The sequence below is a fragment of the Pempheris klunzingeri genome, chromosome 16 (assembly GCF_042242105.1).
Source record: "Pempheris klunzingeri isolate RE-2024b chromosome 16, fPemKlu1.hap1, whole genome shotgun sequence".
Taxonomy (NCBI): domain Eukaryota; kingdom Metazoa; phylum Chordata; class Actinopteri; order Acropomatiformes; family Pempheridae; genus Pempheris; species Pempheris klunzingeri.
The window spans coordinates 14,182,609-14,195,925 of NC_092027.1; the positions used below are offsets into that span (position 1 = coordinate 14,182,609).

Genomic DNA, 13,317 nt, shown 5'->3' on the forward strand with positions numbered 1-13,317 from the left:
CATGTTTCAGCTCCTTCCACAGATGTTCAATGGGATTTAGATCTGGGCTCATAGAAGGCCACTTCAGAATAGTCCAATGCTTTTCTCTTAGCCATTCTTGGGTGTTTTTGGCTGTGTGTTTTGGGTCGTTATCCTGTTGGAAGACCCATGACCTGCGACTGAGACCAAGCTTTCTGACACTAGGCAGCACATTTCTCTCCAGAATGCCTTGATAGTCTTGAGATTTCATTGTACCTTGCACAGATTCAAGACACCCTGTGCCAGATGCAGCAAAGCAGCCCCAGAACATAACCGAGCCTCCTCCATGTTTCACAGTAGGGACAGTGTTCTTTTCTTGGTATGCTTCATTTTTGCGTCTATGAACATAGAGTTAATGTGCCTTACCAAAAAGCTCCAGTTTTGTCTCATCTGTCCAAAGGACATTCCCCCAGAAGCTTTGTGGCTTGTCAATATGCATTTTCGCAAATTCCAGTCTCGCTTTTTTATGATTTGCTTTCAACAGTGGTGTCCTCCTTGGTCTCCCATGAAGTCCACTTTGACTCAAACAACGACGAATGGTGCGATCTGACACTGATGTACCTTGGCCTTGGAGTTCACCTTTAATTTCTTTGGAGGTTGTTCTGGGCTCTTTGGATACCATTCGAACTATCCGTCTCTTCAATTTCTCATCAATTTTCCTCTTGCGGCCACGTCCAGGGAGGTTGGCTACAGTCCCATGGATCTTAAACTTCTGAATAACATGTGCCACTGTTGTCACAGGAACATCAAGCTGCTTGGAGATGGTCTTATAGCCTTTACCTTCAACATGCTTGTCTATAATTTTCTTTCTAATCTCCTGAGACAACTCTCTCCTTCGCTTTCTGTGGTCCATGTTCAGTGTGGTACACACCATGTCACCAAACAGCACAGTGACTATTTGTCACCCTTTAAATAGGCAGACTGACTGATTATGAGTTTGAAGACACCTGTGATGCCAATTAAAGGACACACCTGAGTTAAACATGTCCCTCTGGTCAAATTATTTTCAATCTTTTATAGAGGTACCATCATTTTTGTCCAGGCCTGTTTCATTAGTTTGTTTTTTTAAATAATTCTGTTGAACCACAATTCAAAAGTAATGGCTGATTTTCAATGGTTAATTTCCAGTAAATTTTTATTTATTGTTACTTTTGTAAGTTTCAAGTGATTTCAGTGACCATTGTGGGTTTTTCTTTCATTAACAGAGGGGTACCAACAATTTTGTCCACGTGTGTATATATTCAGGCTCATTGTGGGTGAAATGCCTCTCCAGGAAGAGGCACATTATGGCATGGAGATCACAAACATAACATTGGGTATGCAGATATGAAACATAAGGCTTACCAATGTATACAGACACAAAACAGCCCAAGTCAGGGCCTGTACTCCACATGACATCACAAACCAATATATTAGATCATGCAATATCCCCCTGTCTAAGTCTATTTGTGTCTATGACCCAGTTAAAACATCCTGCGACCCACTTTCAGGCCTGAATTCATCAGTCGGGCTCTGTGTTTTGGATTGTTTGTTTTAAGTCACTCTGTTGTAAGAAACTATTGGATGAGTCCCACTGACTTCAGAAATATGAAGAACATTACTCACCACAGAGGTGAGTGCCATCTGGAAGCTGTAGATGCGGGCTAGGCCGAAGTCGGCCAGTTTGATCTGTCCTCCGCTGGTGACCAGGATATTCTGGGGCTTCAGGTCACGGTGAACAACGCGGTGCGAATGCAGGAAGTCCAGACCCTGGAGCAGCTGGTACATCATATCCTGTAAGACAACAAAACAGAGAGAACAAAGAGAGACGGGGGTGGATTTTTGTAAACATTGACATGGAATTAGTATTAATGCAGTGAAGCTGCAACGCGAAAAGGTTTAAGCTTTAGGATATTGGGAGTCTTGATAAGAAATTAAGGCCAGGCTAAAAACGACACTGACGAGAGTGAGATTGAGCAAACTGCACAGACCAGTTGACTGAGGGTTGATTACATTTTACATGATGGCTCTGATGAATTTGATTTCCAAGATAGTTCAGTCTCAATTGTCTTCACGAAATGTCAAAGACAGGTGGCTTCATGACCCCACAACTCCACATCAACATTTGAATTCATTCCTCTGTCAAACCAGGCAACAAAAGGCCTGAATGACCCCAAGACCCTGCAGAGACAAGTTATGTATAAAGGCTGAGGCACCATGGCATGGGGGGAGTTAATTTGAGGAAGCCTGTGTCTTTTCTTGTCAACTGTAGCAGATGTTTGATAACTGACACGCACACACACAAACATAGAGGCCCAGCTCTGTGCAAGCATGGATCTCCGTTTCTCAGCAGCTGTCTTGCTTGAGTTAACTGGCGCTCATTCTCTTTTTATGCCCAAAAGCTGACCTCAAAGATGGCCAAAGGCACTGCATCCGTTACGCACTCGTAAAAGTAAACTGGTGTGAGTAGCAATGAACTATGTCGACACCAGCTTAGACTTGTCCTTTCAAACTGAAATACTCTCAAACAGGTCCCGCACCTGTAAACAAATGACAAGTCATTACAAGGGATTGTGGCCAGGTAGTTTTGGCAGAGCTATAGTTGGGATTCTTTGATAAAATAGAGTCTAGGGAGAGGCTATGGCCTAATAACAGATACAAGTTAATAAAGAGAGTGTTTTTATGTAGTTTAAGTATGTAAACATCTAAATCTCCATAATCATTTAGTAATTTAGAAAATCAAATGTGGTAAAGGAGACAGCATGTAGACAGGAAGAGAAAAGAGACATTTGTGGAGTGAAATGGTGGTGTGTTGCATCCAAGCCTGTACACCCCCCTCCAAAACACACACACACACACACACTCCCTTCCTATACACACACACACACACCCCCCCAACACCCTCCGCCAAGACCTCACAAGTGACATGGACCTGAGCCCGCAGCTCTATTCAATGGCCGACCAGCTGGTGAGTGAGTCAAAGGGGTCTGCACACTCAAGCAGAAAACATTAGCAAACGGCGCGGGGCTGGCTGCTGTGCTGGCCATAGTGGAGGAGACAGGGCGCCCCAACACAATACTGCAGAGATGTGGAGTGACGTGTGTGTGTTAATGTTTGTGTGTGTTTGTATATACACACACACACTGAGTGTACCTCTGATTCTGTGTTAATGTAATGTGTTTATCTACATTTCTATTTGTGTGCACCTCAGACTGTGTAAGTGTTCATCTGTGTGTGTGTATGTATGTGTGCGTGCGCATGTGCACACACGCACGTGTGTGTGTGCCCTCTGACCAAGGGCAGGCAGGATGCATAAACAGACCTTCCTTTCTACATCTCCATCCAGCCATGACCCAGAGCGGAGGGCAGCAGACAAACAGGGCCATAGGAGAGAGGCAGGCAGTTGGTTATTTTGTGTGTGTGGAGGGGGGTTGACACAATAGCATGGCCCCCCCACCAGTTCCTCACCGCTTTAAATAGCCATTTCACTGTGCTTCCTTTCAGCAGCATTTCCTAGTAAACACTAATTATCTCAGAAGTGTGACTCTTGGACAAACACACAAACAATCTTGGCCCCCTTTGCCTGAGTGCCATCTCCTCTGCTGTATCAATTTCCCTAACAACTGTACTGAAAAAAATATTCCAACTACGTTCAACAGCATGACTTGCTGCATTGCCAAAAGGGAAACGGCAAGTTAAGAATTCAAAATAGCTAAATTAAGACTGCCACAAAGTTTAAGACCACGTGTGCCACAGACAGCAACGCTTAGCCATCTCTTGGCCTCACACAAAGTTGATTTCAGCAGCAGTAAGACTCACAAGAGTTGCTCAAGACACAACTGTCTTCAACTGGCAGCACTTCAACCTTCAAAAACCCCCACAACCAACTTGGCCAGGAGGAAGCAAAAATCACACAAAAAGGCAACAGATCTGACCCTGAAAAAGCAGGAGGATCAGGAAAAAAGTAGTCAGCCCACTGCAAGATGCAGTCAAAACATGGCTTTCTGAGTGCGCCTCCTTTTCTAATGCAAATGTACCAGAGGCAGCCATATTGTTTATTGTAGCTAGGCACAATATGGGACATCTGCCGGTTAGCGTTAGTGTAATTCCCTCCCCATGCTTCATTAACCTCCCCCTTTATGGGCCCAGAGAATGGAGTTGTGGAAGCTTGGACGGTGGTGGCGGAGGAGGGTGGGTGAGACCCAAGCGCCGGGCCTGGCTGAGGAGCACTGTGGCTGGGGCAGCCCAACTGCTTGATGTCCTTCCAGCTCATTTGATTCCTGGAGGAGGACCTCTTTCATCAATGACCATGTGGTGGGTCTTGAGTCTGAGTAAGGCTGAGTGGGTGGTGGAGAGTGGGGGGCTGAAGTGGACAGGCTGGGGTGTCTGGTGCTGGGGGTAAGTATGTCTGTTCATTGTGGTTTAGAGTCTTTGGCTGAGGGTGAATGTTTTTCCTTGGTGTAGGGTATTCAGCAGTGAATAGGTAAGCATTTAATCAGATGGGCACAGGTGTGCTGAATTTAGGACTGCTGGACTGGGATCCGCAATCTGGTGTCATCTGGTAAAGCTGAGGGAAAATTAAGTTGTTGCGAAGGAGGTGAGTGGGGTGGGGGGGGGGTTACTGTGCAGTGTCCACTGTCCTAGAAATAACAGGGAATGGTGCCTGTGTCATCTTGCCACTCCATCATTGTCCTTTTGTCCCCTGCTGGCTCCCGCTGTATGGATGTTAGGAGAAAGCTACAGAAGGAGGGGTGCCTCAAGGGGTCAGCATGCTTCAAACGAAGTGCTTGTCGGATCGTTGAGCAGCCAGTCACCCCTCCCACCCCCCAACGTCAGAATTGGGGCTACGTCCAACAACTTTTGTTACTTTCAAAAACTGACAATCCAGCAAACAAGCCAACTTCCCATGGCGACTAGCGCGGTGTGTTGAGTTGAAAAAGTACGACAAACTTGAACTCCTATCTCAAGTCTTTTTTCCCGTCTTCATGCAACTACTTCCTTCACTTTTCATGTGTGCAGTGGAGTGCAAAACCATTAATGCCTTTGAGGAGAGACTGTCCAAAAGTGTGTCGTTCCCCATTTGAAGGATTATTCCGTCTAAACATTTGTGTGTCTGAGACCATTCAGAAAAGCCATGGACACCATTACTTTCAGGCCTACGTACGACCTAGTTTGTTTCTAGCACACCCCAGCCGTCACACTCCAAAAGTGGCTGAACCACCTAAACACAATGTGTTGGAATGCAATCAACTGACTAGGACTGAAACTGATGTTAATTTGAAATCAATTTAACAGTCAATTACTATCGATCTGTCAATTAATCATTTAGTCTATGAAATGTCAAAAAGTTCTCAGAACCCAAGGTGCGCTCTTGAAATTGCCTGCTTTGTCTGACAAATAGTTCAAACTAAAGGACATTTATATAGGATATATATCGTTTAACAAAAACACAAAAATTAAAATAAACAAATACACTGAATAAACAGTGATCCAGCCAAATTAATCCAAAATCCAGTCACTTAATTTCCTGTTCTAGCAATTCATTAATCAGCTTATTGTTTAAGCACTACAATTAATTCCTATTAAATTCATATGTCATGAAAAACGGCTATAATTATTAGGGCTTTCACTAACCATTACTTCCAATATCGATTATTTTATCAGTTAACTGTTTTGTCTATAAAATATCACGGTGGCATAATTACATTTTGTCTGACCAACAGTTCAGTTTACAAGGACATAAACAAAGATAAGCAGCAAATGCTGGCGTTGGAGAAATGCTTGAAAATGACTCAAACCTTTGATTCGTTGCAGATTTATTTTCTAATCAATTAAGTGACTTATCGTATTGAACTATATAATGGCTGTGTAGAAATGTCTAATAGTCAATGCAAGTAATGAGTTAGCACTTCATTGGCAGTTACAGGTTTCCATGTCAATAGGTGCTTCATTATTGCAGTATTCAAACAGTATTTCGGCACAATCATCGCTACACTGGGATATCCATAGAAACTACAGCACCACACGCTGTATCAACTTCAGCAAACGCCCTGGAAAAGCCCCAGGTGAGATCTACCCAACTCGTCTACATTTGCACAGCATCCCCCTGTCATTAAAGCTCGGCACAAAACTTTCACACATAAACCCGGCCCTGGGGTGAAAACCGGCAGTTACCCTAGCTTCCAGAACTTCTCTGTTTCAAATATGACACTTTAAACTCTGAGGCCTCTCTGTCCAAAAATAGAGATGTACCGCTGCGATACTGTACATGATACATTTACGGACCTTGGGGTGAAACACGATAAAGATGATTTTTAAAAAGGTATGAGTGTGGGAAAGATTAAAATAAAAAGAGACAGTTACGGAGGAAACTGGCAACTGGCAACACATTCATTTCCGACCTTTTGGCAAAGTGTAAAAGGACACTCAGTGAATCTAGTTGATGAATTGGAGAAAATGATAGTGGTGGCGAGGATGAATGTGTTGTACTTTCATGGAATTGTTGGTTGAGATCGAACTACTGTGGAGTACAATTGTTGCTATCGGACTGAGGTCTCTTGGTTTTAGAACACAAAGGGGACATATTTTCTCACACACACACTTTTTCACCATCTGTAATATAGTGTAAACTACGAGCGAGAGGTCAGAGTGAAAATAGAGAAGGCGGGGAGCCTCTAATTTGGAGCCCATCTGCCACATGTGCTGCCCTTCAAAACGCTCCGGTAGCTCTGATGTTGGAGGGAACTGCGCTCTGTCCTCTGTGTCTCTGGCCAAGAAAACTCACTCAGTACCATACAGACACGGCTGTGGTCATGCAATGCTCAAACCACAGAGGATTAGCAAATCACTTCCTCTATATTTCAATAGAAACTGAAGTAATATTTCAAATTATGTTTAGAAAAGTGTCCAGGATTATTGTTCACTTGTGTTTTAACAGTGAAGCAAACAAATGTCACTCAAACCAAACATTCATTTTATAGCATTTGTCTTCCAAAGTACCTCTAGACAATAATGGCAATGGTTACCTTGATGGTCTCAGGTGGCACTCCGGGGTCAGGGGCCTTCTCCAGGTAGGTGGTCAGGTCCTGATCCACGTGCTCAAAGACCAGAGTGAGTTTGGTTTCTCGGTCAGTCCGAGAGACTGTGCACACATCAAACAACCTAGAACAAGAGGAACAGGTGGAGGGGATCAATACAATTGATTTAATGGGGTCCGCGCTGCTCAGCATGCTGCGGCTTCCAACTACAACTAATATGAGTGAATCCCTCCTGTGTTAACATTGTTTGTCATCCTTATGTCACTTATTTTAGTTCAGAAAAGTCTTCACAGAAAAATAGTCTAATTGTAGCAAGAACAACAACAAGACACAATGGACACCATCTTTCATTTTTTTCCTTTCTTAAAGATCTGAATTCAGTTACGGAAAAAGAAATAAAACCTCAAAATCTGAGAGCTAAACATCTTCGTGGTTGATCATGAAAGCATCACTCATTTTAGGACATCTCCTGTTTTTTAATTTTATATTACAAACACTAGGAAGAGAAAATTAACATGCTTGTATACCAGAATTATCATGTGCTGCGGGTTACATTGTGCCAGGTCACCCTAAAGAAAAAACTGCTTTTATACAAAGCTATTAGAGATTCAAGACCATCGAGCCACAAACACCAGCATTTATGGTTGTGTTTCACTAGGCAACAAACTAAGGCCAAGAATCCAGATTATGTCGGCAGACCTGCCAAGGCAGGCTTTGGTGAAAAGCTGAAAAAAAGCTATCCAGTATGTCCTCTTCAAAGAGCTGGGGACCACAAGCAGCATTCCTCGGCCGGCACTATGACAACTCCTGATGCTCTGAGGGAAGTTGAGTGGACCCTGCCTGTAGCTGCTGCAGAGGCAGCATCTTCCATCACAACAACACAGGAGACTGAGGCAGCCATGATGGATCTCCAGACACACTGTGCTGGCAGCACCAGTTACAAAGAAATGGGTCATTGTAATCGCATTTCTTTCACAGTATAGCATTATTAACTTTATGTGCATGTGAATCAGGCTATAAAGTTGTGAATATGTAGTTTAAATCTGTCATCCACAAAACATAAAAAGAGTGATTTCGTGTCCTATTAATTAGAATTTGGCTTAACCTGCATCTATAATATTATTACTAGCCTAATGACACAATAAGTGATAAACCCTGCGCATATCTTTGAAGGGTTTAAACCAAATATAGGTTTCCTACAAAATTTCACATCATTGATTGAGACAACAACTACGTATCAGCTTTAACTTCCAACCTAAAAATGTAAAGATTTATGTAATTAAGAGGAAATAACATCAACACCGAAGAGACTACTAGACTATGATTATAGCTGTGAATATTAATTCACAGTGATCCTACTCAATGTCAATTTTAAATAGTATTCAACACATGTGCTGCTGTAATTCAAACTAGCTAATCTACATAAGCCGTTTAAAATCGAAGCATGGAAAGAAATGACTAAATCTCTCCGGAAACTCTTTCATTCCTATCCAACGAGGCACCATGCGTCTGTGCCAACACCCTTGTAATCAGTGGACTTGGAAATGCTGGAATCAGTGCAGTGAGTGAGAGGCGATTCATTCAAGGTATTAGTACTGTGCATGATGTCACAGAATAGACGGCGCCCTCCTCTTAAAATGCTGGGGTTAAACGCCCCTCACAGCTCGATTGTTGGGCTACAATGGGGGCTCTTAGCAGACACCGAACATATGGAATGAATAATGGGCCTCATTACAAACATCCAGGGGTTGCCTGGAGTCACACAGAAGGCCCACAATGCACCCTTCCTGGCCTGAGCTGCTTGGCTATGCTGGTTGGCTAAACTGGTGGATAGTGAAGTTCCTCTGATGGTTTAAAGAGCTCATGTTTGCATTTATTAACCAATTTACTGCAACAAATGCTACAAAAAATTTTTCTAAACTCATGCTTTCACTGTAGTGCGCAAATTGTGTTCAACAATTACATAAAAATGACCTAAGAGAAGTTTAATGCCCGCTGACGTTATTTGTCTTCCAGTGAGAACAAAACCCATTGTGATCTCATTAAGAGAAATCCATTATCCTCCATTATTCATTCATACGCTGGGGAATTATTGTTAGGAGGCACAAGGGCACTAGCCGTGCTTCTGAAACGTCCATTTAGAACTTCCCCTTCAGTCCCAAAGCACTCAATATTCCATAATAAAACAAGTACCAAGGTCAAACCTTGGCTAACGGCAACATGTGACGCAGTATCTGAACACTGACATTACAAAACTGAAAGAAAGTTGTCTCCGTGTGCAGAGCAGAGAGGAGGTAGACTAAAAGACTCAGCTTTATATAGCTTGTCTTAAAATGGCTACATTCAGTAAATCCAGTCTGACGGTAACTGAAATGGGTGAGTGTCTTGCTCAAGAGCACTTTGACCGTACAGGTGAGTGTTGGTGGGCGCACACTAAAATGGAGAATAAAAAAACCCTCTGACATGCTTTAACAGTCATTTCAGGAAAAAGTTACTGATCTTGGGAGCTACTTTCAAATAAAGTACCACAAGCGAGTTGAAATAATTAGTCGATTAATGGTATGTTAAATGTCAATTTCACATTGATCAATCGTCATGTTCAGTATAAATGTCAATTGTTTTTTTTCAAATGTGATTGTTTGCTGTTTTCTTCTTTTCTGGTTGTAAATTGAATTTTTTTGGGGGGGTCAAAACAAATAATGTCATGATGTTAAATGAGCTTTGGGAAACTTAGTGAGGTTAATTTTCAACATTTTTAGAGTATAAACATGCACACATTGAATATATTAACTAGATATATAAAAAGTTAATAAAAGCTAGTGTAAACTAGATAGAATCAATGGAAACTTTGCAGCTTTAACGTGTGATCATCAGTACTCAGCTGCCCTGTCAACGTGCTCTTGAGCAAGACCCAGACTTCGGTCAAATTTGGATATAATTCAACAGGTGGTGTGGGTTTTCATGCAATTCAAATATGCATTAGGGTGCGTGCACTGCTCCGCTTCATTCTGCAAGCTGGTACTCTTTCTTGGGGGGGTAGGGGGCGGACGGATGTTGGGCGTCTTTCAGGCTGAGCCGCCTAAAATTTAAAGCCTAATGAGGATGCACTTAGTTGAGAGGAAGGCGGCTGAGGTGGATGAATGTGATTGGAGTCGACATATGATGATGAAGAGGGGGAGGAGTTTCAAACAAGAAGAGAAACAATGCAGACAACAGTGTACATGGAGATGGTTATAATGCTACAGGTGTGCTCCTACTGTCTGCTAACAGTGGCAGCAACCAACTCGGCGTCATGCAACCCACATTTTCATATTGTCAGCAGTCAAAGAGGACAGTGGGCATGCATGAGAGTAGAATTACTCTAAAGGTCATATGAGGCACCACAGATCATCAAAAAGGAAGTAGTGCGTCTTTGTCTTGCACACATTTGTCTCACTCTGACACCTCTCACACACACACACACACACACACTCTCTCTCTCACACACACACACACTCTCTCACACACACACACACACACACACACTCTCTCACACACACACACACACACACACTCTCTCTCTCTCACTCACACACACCCCTCTCCCCTCACTTACCTGACAACATTGGGGTGCTCAAATGCTTCAAGCTGCCTCAGTACCGCCACCTCCCGGATGGTGGAAAGGGGCATCCCCTCTTCCTCCGTCTGGACACGAACTCTTTTCAGGGCTACAAATCTTCCCCCGTTCTTCAAGTCTCTCGCCTTGTACACTTTCCCATAAGCGCCTTCTCCAATCTCGGCCACAGGCTCATATTGAGTACCAGCACTTTCTTTGTCCATTTTTGCAGGAGTGTGTGTGTTTTTTTCTCTCCTCGGCTCTTGTTGAAAATATTGCGGGGAATCCCGGCGAGGGTGACGAGCCAGAGAGTTTCTCACAAAGGCATAATCACAGAAAAAAGTTGGCACATGCAATGCCTAGATGACAGGGAGACACAGATGGAGGAAGACACCATCTTTGTCAGATTTGGTCAAACTGTGCTCCAGGTAGGCAATAGCAGGACTGTCATCATGTTTTATTCCGACTATCAACACAAGAGCCCCGCTGCGTCCCAACTTCCACTCCTCCTCCTCCTCCTGTTACGCACAGCAACTCATGTCCTCCTACCACTAACCCAAAGTAATGTCAAATAACGCAAATTAGCCGCTTTTTAAGCTAGTTTTGCTTTAACTAAACTATCTCGCGTTTAAAAAAAATCCCTCCGCGTGCTGTGTTGCTGAAGTTATGCTCACGTGGACTGCCTCAGTCTGTTAAAGGAAATTAAACAAGAACATTTAAAGAGAAAAGGCACAGAAAAGTAGCACAAACCTTACACAGCAGGCTGTTTAAAGTGAGCTAAACCAGCAGCTAGCTGTCTGCCCTGTCCTGTTTTATCAGTGTCTCTGTGAGGCGACACAAACTTGGCGAGCACGTGGCTGTCTACTGATTGCATTGTCTGAACTTCCTACAGCAACAGTCCTTTAAAAACTCTGTAACTCGCCTTTCGCACCCGAAACTGATTTAAATGCGTAAAACAACGCACTAGCTGGGTTTTAAATCTGTTCCCATTAGCTCTGGTGGCTCCCTCTGATTTTTTCTAATGTAATTGTGCGTGGACTCAAGTGGGTTGATTAAAATAAATTCTAGCAAGCCAGCGAAATGCTATTTTCGGGTTTTTAAATGTGGCTGGCAACATTTCTAGCCTCACGAAGACATTTTTTGGCACAAAATTCTGCATGAATATCCACACTGTCGGCGTTTACCTTGGTTTATGTTGTCAATAAAGTGTCGTAACGTCGGCATGTCCGATACAATGCTGAGGAGGCTTTCGCGTCTCGGATAAAACGTCCTGCAATCAAACGCATCCCTGTCCACTGTCGGGGGGCCACACAGGTAGTTGGACGGTGCAGGCTCTAACCCCCCATCCCTCAGACTGCTGCACCAGCCCAGGCAGAGACACTCAAACAGGGGAGAAGGAGGTGGTGGAGGAGGTGAGGGGGCGTATGAAAACTCACTCACACACACACACACACTCTCACTGCAACTTAGTGTGTGCGCGTGGGGGGTGTGGAGGTGAAAAAGGAGGAGGAGGAGGAGGAGGTAGGTGGTGGTGGTGGTGGGGGGGTCATAGGACAAAGGCAAACGCGTGATACAGCCCTCCAAAACCACGCTCCTCTTTGGGTTTTCTCCTTTCTTTCTTCTTCTTTTTTTTCCTCCATATATCCCCGGGTAGGCCCATGCAACTGCAGCCCCGCTCGCCTGTGTGAGCTCCGTCTCTGCCTGGCTTTCCCACGCCGGCTGAATGTGGCCTGACCCCCTTCAGAGAGGTTTGACACGGAGCGGGGACATTTCCGCATTCCTCCCCGACTACAAAGGCACACCGCCTCCTTTTTGCTCTCCCTCGGCCTCCTCGGTGCTTTACCATTCACAGTCCTCTCCGCGGGTTTTGTCTCCCGTGTCAAACCCGGGAGCACCGCGGGGATCGGAGAGGGGAGGTTTATTGGATGGACGGCCACACTATCTATCTCTCCTAACACCACTGAGGAACTCCTGCAGCAACAATGCGCCTAGATGGTCCTGAGGGGTCAGGTTCAAGGCCCGGTGGCTTGATCTGTGACCGGGGGGACTCCTCTGCTCCGGTGGTCGTTTGCAAGGCTCCAAGCCCCACGACGGGCGTGATGGCCATGTGGGCAACTGGTGGCACACTTTAATTTTGAAAACATGGGAAGCTCTGCAGAGTCTCATCATCATCATCATCATCATCTCAGGGTACACTTTTGATTAATTTCACAACAAAATATGGACAATTTAATTCACAACATGTATATGCCTGCAAATGTAAAGGCTACTTTTAAATATTGAATTGGAATAATTTAAAAGAAATGTACATTGTTCAAGTAGTTACTGTGTTTATTTTCAAGAAATGCAATATTTGATAAACGTCATTTGATAAAGTCCCAAATTTAACATTTGAATATCTTTTAATCCACAGAAATAAAATTCTGAATGTAATTCTTGGATTTCATTAGTTTCTTTTAATAATTTCTACATGTTTGATTTCTGTTTTATTTTTTGTATGTTTGCTTTTTTGTTTTAAAAGACCCATTTATGATTTAAAAAAAAAATCTCTTACATATCATTAGATGCACATATTTAAGACAATATGTTTAAATGTGTGAAAAGTTCTGCAAACTCTGACATAAAGTTTGTATTTCACTTTTTTTTTTTTCCTCTTTCATGCTGGACACGGTTTAGACATGACAAGAC

At 43.5% G+C, this 13,317-nt stretch overlaps 1 protein-coding gene across 2 annotated transcripts in view; it reads right to left on the minus strand.

Moving 5' to 3' along the window:
* The window catches only part of cdk6 (cyclin dependent kinase 6), a 37,167-nt gene extending 25,164 nt beyond the window's left edge, over positions 1–12,003 (minus strand). Inside the window, exons 1-4 of one of the 2 annotated variants that reach the window (XM_070846197.1) lie at positions 11,814–12,003; positions 10,630–10,988; positions 7,023–7,158; positions 1,624–1,791 (exon numbers count right to left, since the gene is read on the minus strand). In XM_070846197.1, the coding sequence (XP_070702298.1) occupies positions 1,624–1,791; positions 7,023–7,158; positions 10,630–10,853 (528 nt within the window). In that variant the 5' untranslated portion in view covers positions 10,854–10,988; positions 11,814–12,003. Of the gene's footprint in view, positions 1–1,623; positions 1,792–7,022; positions 7,159–10,629; positions 11,319–11,813 lie in introns of both variants that reach the window. The other variant, XM_070846196.1, reaches the window with a different exon arrangement.
* Positions 12,004–13,317: the final 1,314 nt, after the last annotated feature.